Here is a 26,654-nt window from a genome sequence, read left to right on the forward strand (position 1 = left end):
CCTCTTCTCTGCTGCAGGAAATATAGCAGCAGAGAACCAGCAGGAGCATGTGGACATGTTGAGATTTTGCATTTCAATGCAAAGTTTCTGAAAGAGTGAATAACAATTTTAAAAACAGTGATAGTCTACTTGTTTCTAGTTATACCTCTTTTCAAACAGTTTGTGGTTTTGTTTTGCTTAATTATAAAAATCTGTTCTGCTGCTTAAAAATTGGACAAACAGTTGTGTTAATGTAAAGTTTTAGTCTGAAGTTTATATTCGTAACACTCAATAACAATATGTGGATGTTATTCAAAATATAGGAAACAATTGATTTTTTTTATCCGATTAATCGAAAAAATAATCAGCCAATTAATCGATTATGAAAATAATCGTTAGTTGCAGCCCTAATTGAAATGGTGCAAAACAAAAGAAATTAAAATATATTGCAAAGTTGTTTTATGATGTATAACTAAGCATATTAAAATTTGAAGGTGTTTACTGTCTATTTAATTCTGTTGGTATCCTGTGTTGAAAAGCAAACCTATGAAGGCTAAGGAGCAAACATGCACTACTTGTAGCTGGTTGGTGATTGGCGGCTGTGCACATATGCTTATTGTCATTGGCTAGACCCCACTAGTTTATTGCTGCTTAAAAGTGATGGTAAACTTTATATGTGTTAAAATCAGGTCCGGAATCTAAGCGATATTTTAGAGGGACTTTGATTGATCACTTCTAATAAAGATGCGCTGTAACTTACTTTTTAATATATCTGTGTCGTTCTAATACCTCACGCTCCGACTGCCCACTTCAAAAGTAGTTATTTTTTTGTGTTAAAACCGCTTACATAAAAAAATTAGTTTTGAAGTGGGCATTTAGAGTGCAGGGTATTAGAATGGCACGGCTAGAATAAAAAGTAAGTTACAGCGCATCTTCATTGGAAGGGATTAAAGTCCCTCTAAGATATCACTTAAATTCCGGACCCGATTTTAAATAAGGCTTGTCATCACTTTTACTTTGTATTTAATACCTTTGCAGGGGTTAAATGCATAGATATACGCTAGCAATAGTGCAATAATGAAATGAATTTGCCTTTTGCACATTAATGTCCCTTTAAAATAAACATATATGAGCTCTGTAAAAAAAATTTATTTTAATATGACATTTATGTTATTATTAATACAAAAAGTTCACTAATCAACTGAGAGCAAACAGAAAAGATTTTTGTAAAGAAACATAAGGAATCCTAAATAACAGAATATGATGAATGACAGATAAAGGGATTTAACTGGAGCTGGAAGGCTAAGGCATTTAAGGCGGTAGGGTGGCCAATAAATGCAATATGTTTCATTATTATTAATGCTGGTAAGATGGGCCTGGTGGTCGCAATTAGTCAAAATTGCCCACTCATAAGAGACTAGGTGTGTTTGTATGTATGTATGTATGTGCAATGCTAAAATGATATTGCAGCATTTTCTTTTTGCACTTTTACATTCCTTAAAGGGACAGATAAGTTAAAAAAAAAAACTTTCATGTTTCAAATAGGGCATGCCATTTTAAACAACTTTCCTATTTACTTTTATCACCAATTTTGCTTTGTTCTCTTGGTATTCTTATTTGAAAGCTAAACCTAGGAAGACTCATATGATAATTTCTAAGCTCTTTAAGGCCGCCTCTTATCACATGCATTTTTTTATTTACGTTTCACAACAGGGGAGAGCTAGTTCATATAAACCATATAGATAACATTGTGATCATGCCAGTGGACAAATTGGCTAAAATGCAAAGTCAATAGATAATAAAAAGTCATGTGATCAGGGGGCTGTCAGAAAATGCTTAGATACAAGGTAATCACAGAGGTAAAAAGTATATTAAAGGGACACTGAACTCAAATCTTTTCTTTCGTGATTCAGATAGAGCATGAAATTTTAAGCAACTTTCTAATTTACTCTTATTATCAAATTTTCTTAACCCTTTGAGTGCTAAGCACTTTCCCACCTGGGTGCTAAGGTTTTTTAAAGGTTTTTTTTTATTCTATATTTTTAAAAATATATTTTTTTAACTTTTTTTTTTTGTTATTTCAGATCTCCAAGACTTACACAAGGTTAGGTGATTATCTTTCCAACGGTGGGTCTTGGGGGTCTGTAGCTGCTTAAATGCCTGAGATACAGGCTTCTAAGCAGCATGCCCCCTGTTCCTATATTTAACATTGTTAATGTTAAATAAAGTTGCACGGTGACGTCATCACGTCATTGCGCGTGACGTCCCCGCGCTTAACGTGAAGACCCGGCGATGCCTGTCACTATGCAAGCCCAATCGCCGGGGTAGGAGCCGGTGGGAGCCCCCAGATCTCCCTCAAAGTGGGAGAGAGCTAGTGACGGCTCTGAGTCGTCATTAGCACCTGACAGGGACAATTTGTGACGGCTCAGAGCCGTCATTGGTACTCAAGGGGTTAATTCTCTTGGTATCTTTATTTGAAATGTAAGAATGTAAGTTTAGATGCCGGACCATTTTTGGTGAGCAACCTGGGTTGTTCCTGCTGATTGGTGGATAAATTCATCCACCAATAAAAAGTGCTGTCCAGAGTTCTGAACCAAAAAAAAAAAAAAAAAAAGCTTGAATGCCTTCTTTTTCAAATAAAGATAGCATAAAAATGAAGAAAAATTGATAACAGGAGTAAATTAGAAAGCAGCTTAAAACTGCATGGTCTATCTGAATGACAAAAGAAAAAAAATTGGGTTCAGTGTCCCTTTAATATAACAGTGTTATTACCCATCCCCCTGTTTTGCATAAAGTGATTATCTATCTTTTAAAACAACAATTCTGGTGTTGACTGTCCCTTTACATTTGTGGAAAAGTGTAGGCAAAAAAGGTAATGAAAGAGCAAAAATAAACTGTTCCAATGCACTGAAGTATCTTATTATTGCACTTTTGCCTGCACAACACTGTATGTTCAATCCCTACAATTGGGTCAAACAGATAGGGTCCATTTAACAACCCCCAGGCGGACATCTCTGCCCCTGTCTTCAAGGCTTTGTGGCAGCAATATGCTTCCTGCATTTATCATTGCACAAGCTGCTACTTGTGCAATGCTGACCCCTGCTCACATGTAAGCAAGATCTGTCAATCACACTAGCTGGAGAAGTCTGGGGGGGATTGAGGAATGACTCTTGATAGTTGTACTAGTGTTCTAGTCTAATGACCGCTGCTTTTGAAAGGGATATGAAACCCACATTTTTTTTCCCATGATTCAGATAGAGCATGCAATTTTAAGCAACTTTCTAATTTACTCCAATTATCACATTTTCTTCGTTCTCTTGGTATCTTTATTTGAAAAAGCAGGAATCGAAGCTTAGGAGCTAGCCAATTTTTGGTTCAGCACCTGGGTTGTGCTTGCTGATTGGTGGCTAAACAAGAAAAAATTGATAATAGGAATACATTAGAAAGTTGCTTAAAATTGCATGCTCTATCTGAATCATAAAGGGGGAAATATTGGAGTTTCATATCCCTTTAACTATCAGCTGCAGGCTTGCTCATACAAGCCTGCAGCCACAGGTGCTACAAAAGGTACGTTTGCATCTTCTTAAATGAAGCCAATAAAATCTGCTTTGGACCAGCAAGGCCACAGAGCCAATCAGGAGCAGCATATGTCAGACAGTTCTATGCAGGGAGGAGCGCAATAAAAATTAACATATAAGAACATTCTATTACTCTTTTATACCCCTTCAATTGACAGATCATATTATTCAGATAAACAAAAGGCACATTAAACTCCAATATGTTTCAGGCAAGTCAAAAATATTATTTGCACAAAAAAAAAGATAAAATTGAAGTCTGTTAAATTAAAAATTCCCGTTTGCTTACATTAGTTCCCAAGGGTTTAAATTGCTCACAGACTGGAAAAGACAACTTTATTTAAAATGTATTGGTAGATGGGAACTCACCTCCAAAAGCATGAACAAAAAATAATTTAATATTTTATGTTACCCACTATTGGATGCAATAATTGATTTTAGTGAATTTGAAATTCAGACAATGTCCTAGATTTACTAATAGGTGCAAACAATTTTTGCAATCAATAGTATCTCAGACTTCCATGTTATTCAATTGACGCTTAGCAAAAATATGATGAAATTAAATCTCTCAGCCTAGTGAATAATCCCATGGACAGGGTAAAATGGATTCAAAAGTACCATCTAATTTATGTATCTGAAAAACATGGGTATAATAGATTAATTATTACAAAGAGTGTTGATGCGATCATCCAGAACAGACCGTACTCGCCACTAAACAAATATGCACCAGAACATTTTGGGGCCTTTCATTCCTGCTCTGGCAGATAATTTAGGAATGCAAAGCATGTAAAGTACATAATTTTACTATGCAATAAAGCAAGTGTTAGATTGAGGAACTGGATAAGAAACTATTATTTTTCTTCCAGTATTTAAGAAGCAGCCCTGGTGGTACTTTAAAAGGGATACTGTAGAGTCAAAATGATCTATTTTGTTATTATTTGTTAACAAACGTATCTTGCATTGCCCTTCCAGTGAGTTAAACACATAATCAAAGTCATACACTTGCATGCAATGCATTGATGCATACATATTAGCATAAAGCAGGCAAGCCAATCTGGAGAATTATAAGAATGTATCAACAGCATTTCTGGCAGAGCTAATGAAGAACCCTGACAGGTGACTTTTTATATTCTTTATGGAAACTGGACAACTGTCATATTGGTTTTACAGATAATAACAGATGTATCATTTTAAGGACAAAATGTTTTATGCATAACTCACCATTAAAGGTGCATCCTTGTGAAGTGAATACTAACTAGTCAAGTGTAAAAAAAAAAACTGTATTCATTTCAGCTTAATGTTCTATAAATGATGGTCCACTAAAAGTTAGAACTATCTACTAAAAGCAATATTCACACCTCCAAAAGCAAATCGTAAAGCAACAAATATCTTAAAGTGTCACTTAGACAAAAAATAAAACAAAATGAAATGTATACTCGCAGGAAAAAAAACATTGGATTAAAATGTAATATTTGGTGTGATATATTTTACCATTTGTCATTTGAGTGCTATAAGGGGTGTTTTATCAATATAATACTAGTAGGACACAATCAGGTCTGTGTATTTAATTGTACGCTCGCTGACAGGGCTATTAAAAGCATTGCTGTGCTTATTCGTCTGGCATAATAGTGGCATTGAAGTGGCTATATGTGCATATTAATATACAATTAAAACCTCAGATGTATACTCTAACAATTTATATGTAGCCCAAAGGGGACTAATGGGTTAAACAATACAATAATCAATTTAACTGTGTCCTGGTGTTTACCTTCCTTTACTCCTGGTAGCTTGGACTGATCAATGCTGATCTCGGTCATATTTTCAGGCTGATGTTGCTGCTTGTCAGTCATTCAGTAACGTGGATATGCTGCAGGTTAATCTGCAGGGGGAGCGACATTGGAGAGGGGGATCCCTGAGATCGACCAGATCTAATCAGCCAGATATCTGAATTAGGGATTCAGTGTAATAAAAGTCAGGAAAGACCATTAAGCAAGGGGTGTATGGTGATCGAAAGAGGACAAAAAGCTTTGAGGGCTGGGTCGTGCAAACAATTGCATGAGATCATCCAATACCCAGAATGACCAGCAGGGACAGCAGAGAGCTTAACTCATTCACTGCCAGATGGACGTGTCTATAAAGATATACAACCTGTGTGTATTCTTTGGGACAAGCGCATTACATCTTTTTACAGTTTATAAATATTTGTGGTAAAATCTTCGATTAACATTCTAAATTATTTTCTTAACCTTAAAGCATTATTTTACTTAAAAATCGGTATGGGATTAAGCGAGGGCTTCCAACAATATTTCAGTTTTTGCATCTCCAGGAACCATATTGTGGAGTGTACAATCCGTTTTCCACAAATACTAAGTTTCCCCAGCCAGCATTTACACATGCGCTCTGCTGCTCGCCTATATATGGATAAATTGTATGGAACCTGCCTAACATACAGATTTTTTGTATACATTTCAGCAGGTTTTTCTACACGTGTTGTGTAACTGACTTACAGTGACTCTGCCGGTATAGGCGCACACTGCTGAAAATATGTTTACACAGCATTAAAGGTACAGCTCATACAAGGCACACATAACATACGCACCACAGTCAGTCTTAAAGGTACAAATCCCAAAATGCATGCACACACAACCTTGCATTCTCAAAGTCTGAAAATGACAGGCATACACACAACACAGCATTAAAGGGAAAGGTATGCGTACACCTTCAAAGCCTCTTGAAATCTTAAAGTGACAGACACATAGTACAGAACGTTAAATGGATACCACATAACTCCCAACATTTCAAAATTCAAAAGAGGGACCCCCCCATCCCACCCCACCCCCACACACACACACACACACACACACACACACACTTAGGCAGCAAATCAAACACAAGCTCAAACAACTGGTATGGCTATGTGAGCTATGTATTTAATTATCCTTTGCAAAGACATTGCTAAATATTTTTATCTTAATTGGACATTTAATAATAAATTATTTAAAACTGCTCTCTGCATTCCCCATTAATATTCTAGATTCTGGCCTTTAAAGTCAGCAAAAATGCACAGTAGCACACTACATAGCATACACTTACACATGCAGATACACACACACTACATAGCATACACTTATACATGCAGATACACACACACACTACATAGTATACACTTATACATGCAGATACACACACACTACATAGCATACACATGCAGATACACACACACTACATAGCATACACTTACACATGCAGATACACACACACTACATAGCATACACTTATACAGGCAGATACACACACACTACATAGCATACACTTATACATGCAGATACACACACACTACATAGCATACACTTATACAGGCAGATACACACACACTACATAGCATACACTTATACATGCAGATACACACACACTACATAGCATACACTTACACATGCAGATACACACACACACACACACACTACATAGCATACACTTATACATGCAGATACACACACACTACATAGCATACACTTATACATGCAGATACACACACACTACATAGCATACACTTACACATGCAGATACACACACACACTACATAGCATACACATGCAGATACACACACACTACTTAGCATATACATGCAAATACACACACACTACATAGCATACACTTATGCATGCAGATACACACACACACACTACATAGCATACACTTATACATGCAGATACACACACACACTACATAGCATACACTTATACATGCAGATACACACAGACTACATAGTATACACTTATACATGCACTTATACATGCAGACACACACTACATAGCATACACTTACACATGCAGATACACACACACTACGTAGCATACACTTATACATGCAGATACACACACACACTATATAGCATACACTTACACATGAAGATACACACACACTACATAGCATACACTTATACATGCAGATACACACACACTACATAGCATACACTTATACATGCAGATATACCCACACTACATAGCATACACTTACACATGAAGATACACACACTACATAGCATACACTTACACATGAAGATACACACACTACATAGCATACACTTACACATGAAGATACACACACACTACATAGTATACACTTATACATGCGGATGCACACACACATTACATAGCATACACTTATACAGGCAGCATACACTTATACATGCAGATACACAGACACTACATAGTATACACTTATACATGCAGACAGACACACACTACATAGCATAAACTTATACAGGCAGATACACACACACAGTTATGGATACAGATAGACACACGCACTACATTCATTGTATGGGATCCTGGGGTTTGCAAGCACATTAGCTGGCAGTCTGTGGCTGCCACTGTTCGTTACCCTGGTATTAGCACTGCTCATTGTATAAAACTGAAGGCATGCTAGTATTATCCCCAGGGGTTAGACATCATCACTACCAGAGGTAGGTTAGAGAGGTCACCATTACCCGTGGTCAGAGTGTATACAGCCTTCTTACTCCTGCTTAACCCACACACCATTGCTTTTCCACAGGGAAACAGGTATCTAACCCTGTGAAAGCAAAGCCAGCTGCTTCTTAGTATGGGCCCAACAGAATTTAAAAAAAAAAGAAATTTTTTTTTTAATGCCTGGGGCAAATCGGGACAGATGGCTAGCAACTTGGGACAGAGGGACAGACCCCTAAAATCGGGACTGTCCCGCGAAAATCGGGACAGTTGGGGGGTATGATACCATCTTGATAGGACAGGCTCACACATGCAATACACCTTTAAATGGAGCATACATCACATGTGCACAGGTACAAAAACATCCAAACAATACAGCCGTACAGGAAAAGATGACACCATGCACTGTCTTTAAATGGACATGAAACCCCAAAAAATGTTCTTCTATTGTTAAAGGGACACTAAACTATTTTTTTTTTTTCTTTCATGATTCAGATAGAGCATGCGATTTTAAGCAACTTTCAAATTTACTCCTATTATCAATTTTTCTTCGTTCTCATGCTATCTTGATTTGAAAAAGCAGTACTGTAAGCTTTAGAGCCAGCCCATTTTTTGTTCAGCATCTGGGTAGCACTTGCTGATTTGTGGCTAAATGTAGCAAACCAATTAGCAAGCTCTACCCAGGTGCAGAACTAAAAATTGGCTGTCTCCTAACCTTTCATTACTGCTTTTTCAAATCAAGATAACATGAGAACAAAGAAAAATTGATAATAGGAGTAAATTAGAAAGTTGCTTAAAATTGCATGCTTTATCTGAATCATGAAAGAAAAAATTTTTTAGTTAGTATCCCTTTAATTTTGCTTCATTCTATTGGTATGCTTTATTGAAGGTGCAGCAATTAGTGATGTCGCGAACCTAAAATTTTTCCGCAAAAGTTCGCGAACCGGGGCGAAACGCCATAGACTTCAATAGGCAGGCGAATTTCAAAACCCACAGGGACTCTTTCTGGCCACAAAAGTGATGGAAAAGTTGTTTCAAGGGGACTAACACCTGGACTGTGGTATGCCGGAGGGGGATCCATGGCAAACTCCCATGGAAAATTACATAGTTGATGCAGAGTCTGGTTTTAATCCATAAAGGGCCTAAATCACCTAACATTCCTAAATTGTTTGGAATAACGTGTTTTAAAACATCATATGATGTTGTATTGTTCAGGTAGTGTAAGGGTTTTTTTTTTTTAAATGTACACTACTGTTTTAGCAGATATGACTTGCACTGGTGTGACACTGTGCCCTGGCAGGACCTGGAACGCACACGTGTGAGGGAAACTGACTGATATTATTTCACAGTAAAAAAAAGGTTGTTTTTTTTTAAATGTATGTACACTACTGTTTTAGTAGATATGACTTGCACTGGTGTGACACTGCCCTGGCAGGACCTGAAGAGCACACGTGTGTGGGAAACTGACTGCTATTATTTCACAATAAAAAAGGGTTTTGTTTTTTTTTAAATGTATGTAAACTACTGTTTTAGCAGATATGACTTGCACTGGTGTGACACTGTGCCCTGGCAGGACCTGAAGCGCACACGTGTGAGGGAAACTGACTGCTATTATTTCACAATAAAAAAGGTTTTTGTTTTTTTTAAATGTATGTAAACTACTGTTTTAGCAGATATGACTTGCACTGGTGTGACACTGTGCCCTGGCAGGACCTGGAACGCACACGTGTGAAGGAAACTGACTGCTATTATTTCACAGTAAAAAAAGGTTTTTGTTTTTTTTAAATGTACACTACTGTTTTAGCAGATATGACTTGCACTGGTGTCACACTGTGCCCTGGCAGGACCTGAAACGCACACGTTTGAAGGAAACTGACTGCTATTATTTGATATTAAAAAAAGGTTGTTGTTTTTTTAAATGTACACTACTGTTTTAGCAGATATGACTTGCACTGGTGTCACACTGTGCCCTGGCAGGACCTCAAATGCACACGTGTGAAGGAAAATGACTGCTATTATTTCAAATTAAATTTTTTTTTTTTTTTTTAAATGTACACTACTGTTACACCAGATATGAGTGGTGGCACTGGGCAAGTGGGCACAGTATACGCTGTGAGCCTGAGCTGGCAGGCAGGCTGCAATTAGATTACACAGGGGGAAAAAAAAGCAGACTGATGTTCTAGCCCTAAAAAGGGCTTTTTGGGGTGCTGTCCTTACAGCAGAGATCAGATGAGTCCTTCAGGACTGTAGTGGACACTGAATACACTAGCCTAGCTATCGATTTCCCTATTAAATCAGCAGCAGCTACACTGTCCCTCCTCTCACTAAGAATGCAGGCTCCTAATGAATCTAAAATGGATGCTGTCCAGGAGGTGGGAGGGTCTGGGAGGGAGTGTCTGCTGCTGATTAGCTGGAATGTGTCTTGTGACTGTGAGCTACAGGGTCAAAGTTTACTCAATGATGACGAATAGGGGGCGGATCGAACATCGCATATGTTCGCCGTCCGCTGTGAACGCGAACATGCTATGTTCACTGCGAACTATTCGCGGCAGAACTGTTTGCGACATCACTAGCAGCAATGCACTGCTGGGAGCTAGCTAAACACATTTGTTAACCAATGACAAGAGGCATATATGTGCAGCCACCAATCAGCAGCTAGCAACCAGCTCTTGAGCCTACAAAGGTATCCTTTTCAGCAAAGGATACCAAGAACACAGAGCGAATTAGTTAATAGAAGTAAATTGGAAAGTTGTTTAAAATTGTATTCTGTATCTGAATGATGAAAGAACATTTTGGGGTTTTATATAGAAACATAGATATTGACAGCATATATAAGCCATAGGCCCAGCAAGTCTGCCCAATATTACCTAAAAGTATAAACTTATCTAGTTTGTAGGAGAGCCTTATGCTTTTCCCAGGCATTTTTAAAGTCCCCCACAGTGCTTGTCGCTACTACCTCTTTAGGAAGTTTATTCCACAAATCAATCACTCTTTCTGTAAAGTGCAAGTGCTTCCTCAAATTACTCCTGATATCCCTTTAAGGGACAGGTACACCATCTTATAAGTGCACCCAAGTACACAGAATCTTAAAGGCATGCTCAGCTTTAAACAGACAGGCACACAACACACCTAGCCTTTAATGGGACAACTCACATTATATGCATGCAGTCTTAAAGGGATAATAAAGTCCAAAACGTTCATGATTTAGATAGGGCATGTAATTTTAAATAACTTTCTAATTTACTTTTATCTTCAAACTTGCTTTGTTCTTATGGTATTCTTAGTTGAAAGATAAACCTAGGTAGGTTCATATGATAATTTCTAAGACCTTGAAGTGTTGGTTATCCAAAACTGAGGAGTGGTAAATAAAGGGATTAACTATCTTTTTAAACAATAGCATTTTTGATGTTTACTATCCCTTTAATGGTACAAGTGCACAAACACACAGCCTAAAATGTACAGATCACAGCATGAACAAACACAGACAAAACACACAGCCTTGAAGGGAAATCTTACTCCACGCTTACACAGTGTTAAAGGGACAGTTGCACTCACACAATGCACACAGCCTTAAAGCACACCAAATGCAGTCTTATCACGCAGGATGCATCCAGTCTTAAAGGGACAGCTCACACCACACTTACATTGTCTTAAGCAGCAGCCTTAAAGAAACAGTTCACAACATGTGAACACAGTCTTAACAGGACTGGCACACTCACACAATGCAAACAGCTTTAGAGCACACCCAAAAACAGTTTTAAAGGGACAGGTCACAGCACGCACAAGAACACATGGTGTACACAATATTAAAGGGCTCATGCCATGTGCTCACTGTCTTAATTGCACAGGTACACACACAGTGCAAACAGCCTTAAAGCAATAGCTCACACCATGCGCACTCGGTCTTAAAAGGGCTGGCACACAAACACACAATATACACGGTCTTACAGGGACAAAGCAAACCACAGCATGCAGACACACAGCACACACATCCTTAAAGGGGCAGCTCATAGCATTCACTTACAGCCTCAAATGGCTTAAAGGATGGTGTTCATGGTACACACACACTTATGATATTAAGATTCATACACAGCCTTAAAGAGATGGCTCTTTAATGTGTGTGTATGTGCGCTATGAGATTAGGGTTGCCATATTGCTGCTTTAAGGGGGAATTCATATGAAAAATACATCAGGGTTATTATATTTGAAAATTATTCAAATATTTCTTTAAACAGCCCCTGACACATGTATTTTTCATAAGTATACTCCCTTAAAGCAGCAATATGGCAACCTGCTATGGGATGTTCCTTTAAGACTGTAGACCCAATGCTCAAAAGTTTGTTGGCATGGAGAGAAATCACACAAAAAAATGTTTTATGTATATTATTTAGTAATTCATGCTGTGTCTCTCAAACTTTTACTTCAGATCTTAAAAAGCACTGAATTTTATAGCAGCATTTTGGATTAATGCACAACACAACAAGCCACTTATAATATGAGCAGAATCAGCACACTGATGGTGCTCTCTGTGCTATCTGTTAAAAGTATAGGGTACTCTAAAAAGTTTGACCTCATTAAGATGCTTTGGTAAAATAATTTAACCATCGATTTGAAGAGCCAGATTGTGCATTATTCTTTGTGCAACACACAGGGTCCACTGCCAAATACATTCAGATAATTTCTGATCACATTACAGTATCCATATTTTCTTGGAAATCAGAAACACAAGAAAGTAATTGATATTTCTCTGTGCACCATATCTTGAATTAACTGAGCTGAGCGTTTTATGAGTTTCATGGCAATTCTTAATTAAACTCCAATTTCCAAGTTTCACTTTAATAAGCATTGATTAACGTTTATACAAAACTGTAAATAAGTCATTGGTTTATGGTTTCTGTTCAAAATTGTGTTGCCACAACCTTTAACAGACAGTGTCAAACATTTTAAAGATTTATAGAAAAATCAGTTAGACTGTGAGAAATATCTTTTTAACGCTTTATAAGATGTATCACAAATATACACTAAATCATGCCAGAATAAATTGCACTTGCATAAAATGTTTTACTTATTTGTATTGTGCATGTGTTTATATTATTTATATTATTATTATACTTTATTTATATAACATGTTACAAGGGTACAGTTTGTTTAAATAAAACAATGATACAAGACTTGAAAGAGACGAGACAATATTTACATACAGGCGTTGAGGGCCCTATTCCCATGGGAACTTACAATTTAGAAGTATGGGAGGGTGAGAAACGGGAGGTGAGGACTGCAAGAGTGAGAATGTTCTTAAGGGGACACTGAACCCAAATGTTTTCTTACATGATTCAGATAGAGCATGGCCTTTTAAGCAACTTTCTCATTTACTCCTATTTCATTCTCTTGCTATCTGTATTTTAAAAGCAGGAATGTAAATCTTAGCAGCCAGCCCATTTTAGGTTCAGCACCATGGATAGTGCTTGCTTATTGAAGGCTTACATTTACCCACCAATATGCAAGCATAACCCAAGTTCTCAACCAAAAATGGGCCGGCTCCTATGCATCACATTCCTGCTTTTTAAATAAAGATAGCAAGAGAACAAAGAAAAATTGATAAGGTAAATTAGAAAGTTGCTTAAAATTGCATGCTCTATCTGAATCATGAAAGAAAACATTTGGGTTTAGTGTCCCTTTAATATTACCAAGTTAGATGCGGGCAATTATTAGGTATGTAGGATTAATTTGTTACGAGTCTTTAGGGAGAATTTAAAAGAAGGCAGATTAGGGAAAATTCTGATGAGGGAGAGTGTTCCAGAGGGTTGGTGCCGCACAAGAGTCCTGCAGTCTAACATAGGTAGAGGTGAAAATCGAAGTTGCAAGGAGCAGGTCATTGTTAGATCTGAGTGAGCGGACTGGAGTAATTTGTTAATTAGGGAGGACAGCTAGTTGGGAGCAACCTTGGTAAGGGCTCTGTAGGTCAGGGTGAAAATTTTGAATTGGATTCTGCTGTAATTGGGGAGCCAGTGAAGGGACTCACAGAGAGGTGCAGTAGATACAGAGTGAAAGGAAAGGTGGATTAGCCTGGCAGAGGCATTTAGGATGGATTAATGGGGCAGAGGTGGGAGAGAGGAAGGCCATTCAGTAGTTTATTGCAGTGGATTAATTGCTTTGTGTTGTCAGCACTCAGAAATAGGCAAATTGTGGAAAAATTGCATAGGTGGTTACAGCAAGATGAAGAAAGCAATTGTATGTGGGGGATGTTGGATATAATATTGCAAATAGTTTATTGATTGCATTATATATTATTACAAAGATATAAAAAATATAGGCTGTAGTAATTTAAGATTTTGGAGTACATATGCAGTATTAAATAAGGTGGAGCTTATTCAGCAGACAGTTTTGATACTAAGAAAAAGATATTCTATTTTTTATTCGACTTTTACAAATGTGACTAATAAAATTAACAACATTCAAACAAACAATACATAAAAAATACATTTTATAACCTAAATTCCAAAGTTCCCATTGAATAAGAGATTTTTTTTAAACTATTTCAATTCTCATCTCCTGTTTTATGTATCTTCATCCTCCAAATTTCTTGTTCCCTTTAGTTGTTCCTCTAACACCTATTTTGTAGTACTAAAAGGGAATTTGTGTCTTTGTTTGTTTATTGATAATGAACAAATAAATCATTACCGTTTCTCCAGAAATGTTTGAATTCTATTCCCAGGATCCGACAAGGTGTCATATTCTTCAGTTATCATATACTGTAATTGTTTGTTAAATACTGCTGGTTTAAACATTGTTCTTTCTACATTGTTTCAGGCTTTCTGATAAGCAATGTAACCACTTTCCTACCTATCTTCGGAAAAGGTCATAGACTCTCACCACATGTGCTGTTGCTTTACAGAGTAGCCCTGAGCCTCCACTAGGGCAGGGAGACTGGGAAATAATGAACTCAATTTTGCATTTCTTCCACTCAGTGAAAATAATTTTAGAGGTACCCACAGCACGGAGACAAATTAATACTCCATTCACATACATGCAAAAATAAGACGGACACCAGTTAAACAAAGAGTACCATATGGCTTTATTATCAATAGAGACATAATCAGTAGTAATATATCAAAATGCAAATAAAACAATATTAGACAGATATACACAGAAAAAAAAGTACATATGCCTGACTATCTAAACAGTGTAGCGAAAACGGGATAAGAAAATTAAACTTTTATGATTTCAACAGAGAATGAAATTATAAATATCATTCTGATTTGCTTACATTATCCGACTTACCTTGTTCATTTGGTATCCTTTGTTGAAAAGCATACCTAGATGGGCTCATGAGCAGTAGTGATAGTTGGCAGCACATATATATGCCAAATTTTTCTTCATTATGTAATTTGAAATGTTCAGCTAGCATTGCTGCTCCTGAACCTATGTAGCTTTACTCTTCAACAAAGGATGCCAAGGAAACAAAGCAAAGACAAAAACTTAATAAAGGAACATATATTATCAACAAAAAAAGTCACAGTGCATTTATATAAAAATGAATTAACAAACACAATTACAAAAAGCAAAATAGTTTTTAAAAGTAAAATGGAGAAATTATAACAGAACCTATAATTTTACTAAAATATCCACTGCTCCAGGGAAATTAAATGGAAATGGTCAGATACACTGTTGCCTGCAGTTTCCCATATACAACGAATATACTATTTTGTTGAATTCCCAATTAAAAAAATGTTTTTGTCTAATGTCAAGTTTCTGACCAGGCCGCTTCCAGAGTGGGCATGAAGGTAGTCTCCCCATCTTATTACACACCATAAACCACATTTCAAACCCTAGCTGATGTTATATGATAACTTATAATTTTAGTTATGTATATCCAGTACATATACTCTTATAAGCAATCACTTATTTTGATACCAAACATGACATGTCTGTAATTTTTGGTCACCCTGCAACATAAAAATGATTAATTTAAGATATCCTAGTGTTTCTAAGGTTTGTGTCTTGATAGGGACACTGTTTTCTGTCACTCTGTGTTGACATCTTTGCCTCATAAAATGACCCCTCTGCAGAGTCCGGATTTTCTCCCTGTTAGCCTTAGGAGTTAGATTAAACCTCCTCTGCAGTACATTCCTAATTGAATCATAGTCCTGATCAAACTCTGGAGGCAGTTCTGCAAAAGCCTCCAGTGCAGGGACTTTCAGACAAAAGGTGAGATACTTTGCCCACTGGTCCCTTGGCATCTGGTACTGCCTGCAAGTCTTTTCAAAGCTGTGAAGGAATACAACCAGATCCCCATTTTTATCTGGAGTAGGAAAATTCTCTGCACGTGGTCTGAGAATAGAGGAGTCTCTAGAGTCACTAATAATAGGCAAAGCAGTTGCTCTCGCCAGCCGTGCAAGCTCCAGCTGATTCTCTCAGCTTGTCTCTCTACTGATTCTCTCTTAGCCTGGTGTTCAGTAGCAGCAGCCTGGCATTCAGCTGCTTCCCTCTCAGCCTTGCGTTCAGCTGCTATAATGGCCTGGCATTCAGATACTTGCTTTTCTTGGTACTTTAGGATTAGTTGTATACCCAAATTAGAATCCGCTGAGCCCACATGTTTTAGAACAGTCTGCAAAAAATATTCAGAGGGATCTCCAGATTTTGATAAATCTCAGCCTACAGCATCTGTGCTTGAGGCTTCATTGCATTGCTATGCATGGCATATGTCATAATCCATCAAGGCTTGGATGGGTCCATTCCATCTTTATTTTTTTCAAGAGAATGATATTCCTCTTTCCTGGCACAAAAGTTCAAGAGTTTTCTTTGACTTCTGCTGATATGCCTCCATAAAATAACAAAAATATCACCACCACTAGACACCAGTTTCTGACATTCAGGGTTTTACCAACCCTGCAACAGCAACCAGTTTGTCACAGTTGGTGCAGGGGTTAACAAACACTCCCTTATCTGTACTAGACCTAGAAAATACCCAAACTCCCCTTTAATGCTGCACACCCTAAACTATCTCTGCCACCACATTACGATTATTATATAGGAAATTCTAAGGAAAAACCCAGACATAAAATAAACAATACTTTTATTACTTATCTCTATAGTAAAGTAGTTCAAATACTAGACAAAGGAAAAAACTTAATAAAATAACATTTATTATTAACAAAAAAAGAATCATTTATATAAAAAAAAAGAGTTAACAAACACAATTACACAAAGCAAAACAGTTTAAAAAAAAACCAAAACTAACTATAACAGAAACTATAGCTTTGTCAGAATAGCTTCTGCTCCAGGGAAATGGAATGGAAATGGTCAGATAAACTGTTGCATGCAGTTTCACATATAGAATAAAAAATATTATTTTGCTGAAATCACAATTCATTTTTTTTCTTCCTGAGGTCAGGTTTCGGACCAGGTGCCTTCCAGAGTGGGCAATGAAGGTAGCCAACCCTTTTTTTTTGCACACCATAAACCACTTTGCAAACCCTGACTGAAGTTAAGGATAGTATGAGAAAGAAAAAAGGACTAGACCCAGTGCTAAATAAGGATATTTCTAGTTCATAAAAGATAGAAAAGGGGAACACTATGGAAGGAAGAGAGAATCACTTCATGCAGAGGCACAAACTAGCAAATTAAATATAGTACATAAGGGGTAATGAGAAAATGGGTATGTCTCTCACGGCCCCTATGTATTAATAAATGCGCATTGGTGCACAAAACTGAATATTTATGAATATCTGAAGCTAGTTCGCAAATGATACTAGTGGCAAGTAAACAATGGAATTCATAAAGTTCATAGAGTTCATGAAACAAGTATGTAGCGGTTAGGAAATACGTATATACAAATTAGCAGAGGTCCCACAGAGATTTCCTCCAGGGGATCTACTTATTCGCTACTACCCCAATCATATGAGGTAAGGTTGAAGCGGGGGGGGGGGGGGGTAGTTTGCTCGCTGGCTTCTAATAATAAATAATGAAGTTAAGGATAACCTATACTTTTAGTTATGTATATCAAGTACATTTACTATTATAAGCAATCACATTGTGACATCTTGAGGATTATTTTAATACCAAGCATGATATGTCTGTCATACTTGGTTACCTTGTGTAACATAAAAGTGATTAACCCCTTTAGGACCAAGGACGTGCTATGTATGTCCTCAAAAAATAACAGTTAAGGACCAAGGACGTACATAACAGGTCCTCAGTGAAACTTAGCATTGGAAGCGATCGCGTTTCATGCCCCCTAGTGGCGCTTAATCATAGGCCTATGATTAAGCGCCACTAGGGGGCACGAAATGCGTCAGGCCGTCTGTCCCTCTGTTATCTGTCTGTCTGTATCTTGCTGGAATTTTTCTTAAGCCTCTGTAACTTTACCTAAGTGGCTTAAAAAATAAACTCACGTTATATTTTTCACCCCGAGTAGTGCATGCCTCTTACCTTTCAAGTGCTCCTAAGCGAATATATATACACCTGTTCCTTCAAAATTGGTACAGGATTGATTAGTGTAACTTCTCACCCCAAAATTGCCTAAACGAACATAAAAAAGAGGAATAGACCAGAAAATACTTTAAAACTAAGGTGTAACTATACATATGTAAAAAAGATTCCTGCTCTACTTACAATAAGGACTGGATAATAGATGATAAATAATGAGATTCGGTAATAATGTGGTGTTATATATTAGCAATACTAATGATATTTAGTTTGCCATGAGTTGAACCGGGTCACATAAATGCCTGTAAATCTAGGTCGATGTTGAGTCCATATGCACTAGATGTATTAAGTGTTTTTAACTCGTGGATCCAGTATGTTTCACGTTAGCGAAGTGCCTTTAGTCTATTATTTGAAAAATTGGGTGCAATCCAATCTAAAGCTAGAACCTTTAGACTTTGAAGATTGGACAAATGGAAGATTCTAAAATGGTCAGGAACACTATGTGTTTCCACTTTGTTCTTTATATTATTCCAGTGTTCACTAAATCTAGTTCTAATCATCCTCTTAGTTCTCCCTACATAGAAGCAATTACATTCACAAGTGAGTAAATACACTACATATGTTGATTTGCACGTGAATTTGTGTTTTACCTTATATGTTTTTGTATTACTAGTGTTGTTAAACGAATCCCCTTTCATTATAGACTTGCACATCCCGCATCTAACAGTATTACATGGCCAAGTTCCATTACCCCTGCTAAGCCAATTAGATACAGGTATAGTTTTGTTAATATTAGAGGATCTTAACTTTGATGGAGCTCCTCCTCTAATATTAACAAAACTATACCTGTATCTAAATGTATTAACCCCTAAACCCCTGGCCTCCCACATCACATCACTAGCCTCCCACATCACTAGCACTTACTAAACCTATTAACCCCTAAACCGCCAGCCCCCCACATCGCCATAAGCTAAATTAACATATTAACCGCTAAACCTAACAACCCGCTAACTTTATATTAAATATTATCTCATCCCTATCTTATAATAAATTTAAACTTACCTTTAGATTTAAATTAAACTATATTAAACTAATAATTAATCTAACCTAACTATTATACTAAAATTACATTAAACGATATTAAACTAATAATTAATCTACCCTAACTGTTATACTAAAATTACAGTAAACTACAAATTAAATTAACTACATATTTAAACACCTAACCCTACTCAAATAATTTAAATCTACAATAAAAAATTACAAAGTTACAAAAAAATCACAAACACTAAGTTACAAAAAATATAAACACTAAGTTACACAAAATAAAAAATATTTAAACTAATTACACCTAATCTAAGAGCCCTATGAAAATAAAAAAGCCTCTAGCCTACAATAAACTACCAACGACCCTTAACCCCTTAATGACCACAATGTACCCTGTTTGTCACTGGTCGTTAAGGGTTTTTTCAGGACATAATAGCACAAGTCAAGCAAGAACACGCTATTAATGCCCTCCCTCCAGCAGGCTTTGTGGAATAGAGCAGTCTCAACGCTGGTGGCAAGACCGCGCTATAAAACAATTAAGTCCCAAAAAAAGGCCAGCGACATACAGGGTACGTCGCTGGTCCTTAAGGGGTTAAAAGGGCCTTTTGCTGGGCATTGCGCCAAAGATATCAGCTCTTTTACCTGTAAATAAAAAAATACATATACCCCCCCAACAGTAAAACCCACCACCCACACAACCAAACCCCCCAAATAAAAACCTAACTGAAAAAACCTAAGCTCCCCATTGCCCTGGAAAAGGCCATTTAGCTCTGTTTTAAAATCCCAAACCCTAATCTAAAATTAAAACACACCCAATAAACCCTTAAAAACAGCGTATGCTGTCGGCATTTATCGATGTGCAGCGGACATTAATAAATCGGCCCCAATGGCTGAAAAATACAGGCTGGTTCAGGGAGAATGAGAGATGGTTGTGAAATTCACAAATTTAGCGTTTTCAGTAAAATGTGAGCTTACAGCGTGGCAATATTCTAAACAATGCGCTATTTAAAGGGACATTAAACACTAAATACATGCTAGATAAAATGATGCATTCAAAGAAGAGATTAGTCCATGACTAACATGTAGATGTATTTTTTAAAGTTTCATTAGTTGTTTAAAAAGTGACAAAATAAGTGTAAAGTTTTAGTGTCTGTAAAAAACTGGGAGCTGCCATGTTGTAACTTGTTCTACCTTCTCTGCTGTGGCCAATTAGGGACAGTTATAAATAGGTCACTAAAGTGTGTAGCCAATGGTTGTGCTGGATTTAACAGTGTTCTGCACTTCCATTTCTAACAGGAACTGAAAAGCTCACAATTTTAGAATGGAATTACAGGCAAAGTGGACAAAATAAATAATGAAAGTATATTGCAGAGTTGTTTTATTATATACAATTTATCATTTTATATTACCATCTCAAAGTGTTTAATGTCCCTTTAAGTAACTAGTGAGGATTAAAATTTAAGAACCCAAGATCCACTAGGCTAAAATGCCAGAAAATAATATCAGTGCTGCTTCAGGCACAAGTTTGAGTACATCTTTTTGTCTGTCCTAATTTAATTTTATAAAGCATAATGGGAATATAACAATAACAATAGTAATGATAATATAACAATAATAACGATAAGAGGAATAATGGAAATTATTTTTAACTTTGAATAAAAGTTACATTTTATAATAACAGAGCATTGATCACTATCACCAACATTACGTCTGTGAGTGCAATATGTGTATTCTTTCTCTTTCGGTTCTTTACTGAAAAACTGTTTATAAGTTTGCAATAATACACTGCACCCCATCATTCACACTACTGTAATCATACAGAGCAATCAATAAAAGGAAGACGTATACACCAACATTATTATTGCCATTGGTTCCCCCAAATATATTGGCACTAATAGTTATGCACAAGCAAAAAGGGATTTATCGTGGGTTGTTTGAGTGCATTGAGTTTAGTGCTCATATTAAAAGTTAAAAATAAACATGATTGCTTGAGCGCAATTCAAGTTAACGTGCGTCATGATAGCATGTCCTCAGAGCTGTGGTTAACTGTTTTGCAAAACAAAAAAGTGTCACAAAACAAATCTAAAATACATTACAAAGTACAGTTACACTCATAATAACACTATCTAATAAAAATGATTTAAAAAAAAAAAAAATAGCACAATAAAGTTATAAGGGCTCAAAGATATGAGGTCCCAGGAGTTAGAAAAAAAAAGACAGACATATATACACCTATAAACACATCAATACATATGTACACACATATAGACAGATATATAAGTGCATTGGAGCCCTTTGCAGTTAAGTAGATGAAAACATGAAAAGGCATATTTATGCAATATTCTTATCTAATAAAGTGTTATACTGTTAAACACCAACAGAAGGCACCTCATAGTGTAATAAACCCAAACACACACCACACAGTGGGGCTGTCATACTCACAGACTTGGCAGCACCCAAATCTGCTTAATAGTAGCCGAATGAGAACTCACAGTGTCCCAGCTCACCGCCCAGATATGGGCTGTTTCCAGCGAGCCTGAAGGGTTGCGCGGAAACAGGGGCATCAAGCTCCATTCAGAACTTGATAATTCAGCCCAAAATATAAAAATATGTACTTTAATTACTTTACCTGCAAATTTATACTGCAGTGCCTCGCCATTAACCCTTTCTTTTTAGTTTCTGATTTGTAAAGCTCTAACTCCCCCCACACATTTCCTTTTATGGCTATATCTTTATCTATTGTTATTTATTTTGGTTGAAGGCAAAATTGAACAGGGATTATCTGCTGGAGCATGCCTAGAAGCTGTGAACTCAGTTTAAATACAATGCCTGTGTCTAAACACTGATAAGGGAGGTGGAGCACAGTGCTCCAGACAGCATGGCTAAGTAAGTATTTTTGCTCGTTTTTGTAAATTATTTTAAAACTAGTTGATAAGCCTGCCCAGAGGGCAGTCTGTGTGTTAAAAATGAAACCCTAAAGCTACAAAAAATAAAAAAGTAAAAATACAGAAAAAATAAACAAAGCTATCCAAAATAATTAAATTAAACCTAAATTAATACCCTATAAAAAGAAAAAAATCTCCTCCAAAATAAAAACACCTCCTAATCTAATACTAAACTACCAATAGCCCTTAAAAGGGCTTTTTGTAGGGCATTGCCCTAAAGAAATAAGCTCTTTTACATTAAAAATAAACAAATTCCCCCCTAACAGTAAAAAACCCCACCCACCAAACCCCCCAAAATAAAAAAAAACCTAGCACTAATAAACCTAAACTACCCATTGCCCCTAAAGGGGCATTTGTATGGGCATTGCCCTTAAAAGGGCATTCAGCTCTTTTTCACTGCCCTTAAAAGGGCATTCAGCTTTTTGCAATTTGCCCCAAAAAAACCCTAATCTAAAAAAACAAACCCCCCCCCCAAAAAAAAACAACTAACACTTAAGCCCCAAATAGGTACTCACGGTTTCAGAAGTCCGACAGAGAAGGTCTTCTTCCAGGCGGGTCTATCATCTTCATCCACAGTGAAGGTGGCGCAGAGTGGAGGTTTGGAGGGGTCTTCCCAGATTCTCGGCGGTGGTCATCTGTGGCGGCATCGGCGGTGGCAGTCCTCGGCGGCAGCGGTGGTCCTCGGCGGCATGAGGCTCCTCTTCATCCGATGTCCGTGGTATACTAAATATTGAATGCAAGGTACCGCAATCAATTTGGGGTACCTTGCATTCCTATTGGCTGAATTTTTCAAAACAGCCAATAGGATTAAAGCCGCTAAAATCCTATTGGCTGTTCAAATCAGCCAATAAGATTTCAGTAGCTCTCATCCTATTAGCTGCTTAATTTTTCAAAACAGCCAATAGGATTTGAGCTACTGAAATGCTATTGGCTGTTCAAATCAGCCAATAAGATTTTAGTAGCTCTCATCCTATTGGCTGATTTAAAAAAAAAATTCAGCCAATAGGAATTCAAGGTACCACATGAGTACCTTGAATTCAATCTTTAGTGTGCGGCGGACGAACGCATAAAGAGGAACCTCCGCACCTTCGCTGAGGACCGCCGCTCCCGAGGAGTGCCACCGCTGCCGATGACTGCCGCCGAGGATCGTCACTTCTGAGATGACCGCTCCAGACCTCTGCTCCACACCGCCTTTGCTGTGGATGAAGATGATGGATCCACCTGGAATAAGAAGACCTTCTCCGTCGGACTTCTGAAACCGTGAGTACCTATTTGAGGCTTTAGTGTTAGTTTTTTTAAACATTTTTTGGGGGGTTTTGTTTTTTTAGATTAGGGTTTTTTTTAAGCAAATTGCAAAATAGCTGAATACCCTTTTAAGGGCAATGCCCATACAAATGCCCCTTTAGGGGCAATGGGTAGTTTAGGTTTATTAGTGTTAGTTTTTTATTTTATTTTGGGGGATTTGGTGGGTGGGGGGTTTGACTTTAAGGGGGGACTTGGTTTATTTGTAATGTAAACAATCTGTTTTCTTTAGGGCAATGCCCTACAAAAAGCCCTGGTAGTTTAGCATTAGATTGTTGTTATTTATTATTATTTTTTTTTCATAGGGATTAGGATTATTTTTATATTTTGGATAGTGTTGTTTTTTATTTTCTGTAATTAGATTAAGGTAATGTATTTTTTTTTAAATTTTCTATTGCAATGTAGTAATTTTTTATTGTAATTAATGAGTTATTTAGGGAGTGTTAGGTTAGGGGGCTTAGTCATTAAATTAGTTTTTTGCGTTGTGGGGGTTGGCGGTGTAGGAGTTAATAGGTAAATTAGGTTTAATGCGTTGTGAGGGGTTGGCGGATTATGGGTTAATAGATGTATTAAGTCGTTTGCAATGTTGGGGGTTTGCAGATTTAGGGGTTAATAATTTTATGAGGTAGTTGTTTTTTTCTTTTCTTAATACTTTGTGCGGGTGGTTAGTTTATTTTTTTCTTAATACTTAGTATGGGCGGTTATATATTTTTTTAAATACTTATTGCGTACGGTTAGGTTTTTTTTTTAATACTTATTGCGGGCGTATTTTTTTTTTTGTAATGCTCTGTTTGCCTTCGCTGCATCCTGGTGGATTCCGAAAATTGCAGGGTGGTGAAAGAATCCACCTGATTCTTTCACCACCCTACCATTTTCGTAATCCACCTGGATGCAGCTTTGCTGCATCCAGGTGAATTCTTTTGGCTACATGCGCAGCCAACATTCTGTTGGCTGCTTCGCGCTGCCAACATTTCTTTGAGGATGCGTGCGCAACTGATGACACTGACGGACGCTTTACAAACACAATTATAGTATAGATACTTGCCAGCAATTTATAAACAATTTATTTTAGGCAAACTATTTTTAATTATTTAGCCCTTTTAGGATTTGCACAGATCTCAACCTGTTTTATGACACTTTAACTTGTTATTAATAATAATTAGATCAAAACAACCCTAATCATAATACATGTGGCTCGATTGGTGGTAGGGCTCAAAATTCTAAAAAATATATATTTTTTAATTTCTTAGTTAAATGCAGTCATTTCAATTGCTTCCTTTAAGCCCGCTGGAAAGAGAGAACCAAATTTATAGAAAGATCCCTTTGACGGCGTCTGTGGAGTCTATTCAAACCAGTTATTTTTGGTATCCACTCCAGCGGGGTTATATAAAACTTACAACTAAAACCCACATAGTGCATAACATGATGCCTTGATATACTATGTTTCATAGATTTATAAATGACATTTCTGTAATGTTCACCCCACCTTTTACATACTTGTCTAGTCATACGAACTAAATATTGTTTTCCACATGCAAAAAACAATACGTAAATCAGATATTTGGAATAATGTGTTAATCTACTATTAATCAGATACGATACCCCAGTAGCAGAAGAGACAACATTAGTAGCAACATTTGTAATATGATAAGGTTGTCTACGCAACGACCATAGAATACCACCCCATCTTGAATTGTAAGTATACCATTCGTCAAATGTACCCATAACCAAATTGGCAAAACTGGGGGCGAACTTGATACCCATGGCCATAGGTAAAAGTCATCCAGGTATTTAAAATAGTTGTTTTTCAAAATTAGTTAATTACAATAAATATTCCTTTTGTCACTCAAGCATATATGTGCCATCTGACAAATAATATTTAATCATTTTAAGACCTAGTTCAAGTGAAATGTTTGAATATAAAGCATTTATATCACATGACACCCATAAATAGACAACTTTTGATGTCTGATAATTTAGACAATAAATCAGTTGTATCTCTAATGAAAGAGGGTAATTAGCAAACATATTTTTGCAAGAATCAATCAATATACTGTATGCTGACAATTTGTCTGTTAAACTTTTGATCCCCGAAATCATAGGTCTGCCTGGATGCTTTTTGATGTCCTTATGGATCTTAGGGAGATGGTAATACAAAGGGATATTGAATTGTTCTGGGATAATATAATTTTTCTTCTTCAATGTCAAGATCCCTTCATTATTACTGTATTCTACAAGAATCATAAAAAATTATCTGTGGGATCTTTTTGAAGTGGCTGATAGTCCCACTTTTGTAAACAAATGCTCAATGGGGCCTAGTTATCAAGCCGTCAACCTCAAATATGCTGGAATTCCAAAGCGTACCTGGTTTTCAATCCGCCACCCTGGAGGCGGCGGATCCCATAGGAATCAACGGGAGTCTGACCATAGCGAAAGTACAAGTTCGCTGCTGACAGACATCCCATTGATTCCTATGGGAGCTGTCTGCACCTAACACCCTAACATGTACCCCGAGCCTAAACACCACTAATCTGTCCCCCCCTACACCGCCGCAACTAAATAAAGTTATTACCCCCTAAACCGCCGCTCCCGGAGCACACCGCAAGCTACTCTATACATATTAACCCCTAAACCGCCGCTCCCGGAGCCCACCGCAACTATAATAAATGTATTAACCCCTAAACCGCCGCTCCCTGAACCCGCCGCAACCTATATTAAATGTATTAACCCCTATCCTGCTAAGTCTAACCCTAACCCTAACGCCCCCCTAACTTAAATATTAATTAAATAAATCTAAATAAATTAACTCTTATTAACTAAATGAATCCTATTTAAAACTAAATACTTACCTATAAAATAAACCCTAATATAGCTACAATATAAATAATAATTATATTCTAGCTATCTTAGGA

General features: G+C 37.0%; 2 protein-coding genes across 2 annotated transcripts in view; one reads left to right on the top strand and one right to left on the bottom strand.

Annotated features, from left to right (window-relative positions):
* Positions 1–5,578, bottom strand: part of CCDC50 (coiled-coil domain containing 50) — a 341,194-nt gene extending 335,616 nt beyond the window's left edge. The window contains 1 exon segment of the mRNA XM_053711877.1: positions 5,323–5,578. Within this exon segment, the coding sequence (XP_053567852.1) occupies positions 5,323–5,404 (82 nt within the window). The 5' untranslated portion in view covers positions 5,405–5,578.
* UTS2B (urotensin 2B) overlaps positions 1–26,654 on the top strand; it is a 340,141-nt gene that overhangs the window by 97,677 nt on the left and 215,810 nt on the right. The window lies entirely within an intron of this gene.

The sequence above is a fragment of the Bombina bombina genome, chromosome 4 (assembly GCF_027579735.1).
Source record: "Bombina bombina isolate aBomBom1 chromosome 4, aBomBom1.pri, whole genome shotgun sequence".
NCBI lineage: Eukaryota > Metazoa > Chordata > Amphibia > Anura > Bombinatoridae > Bombina > Bombina bombina.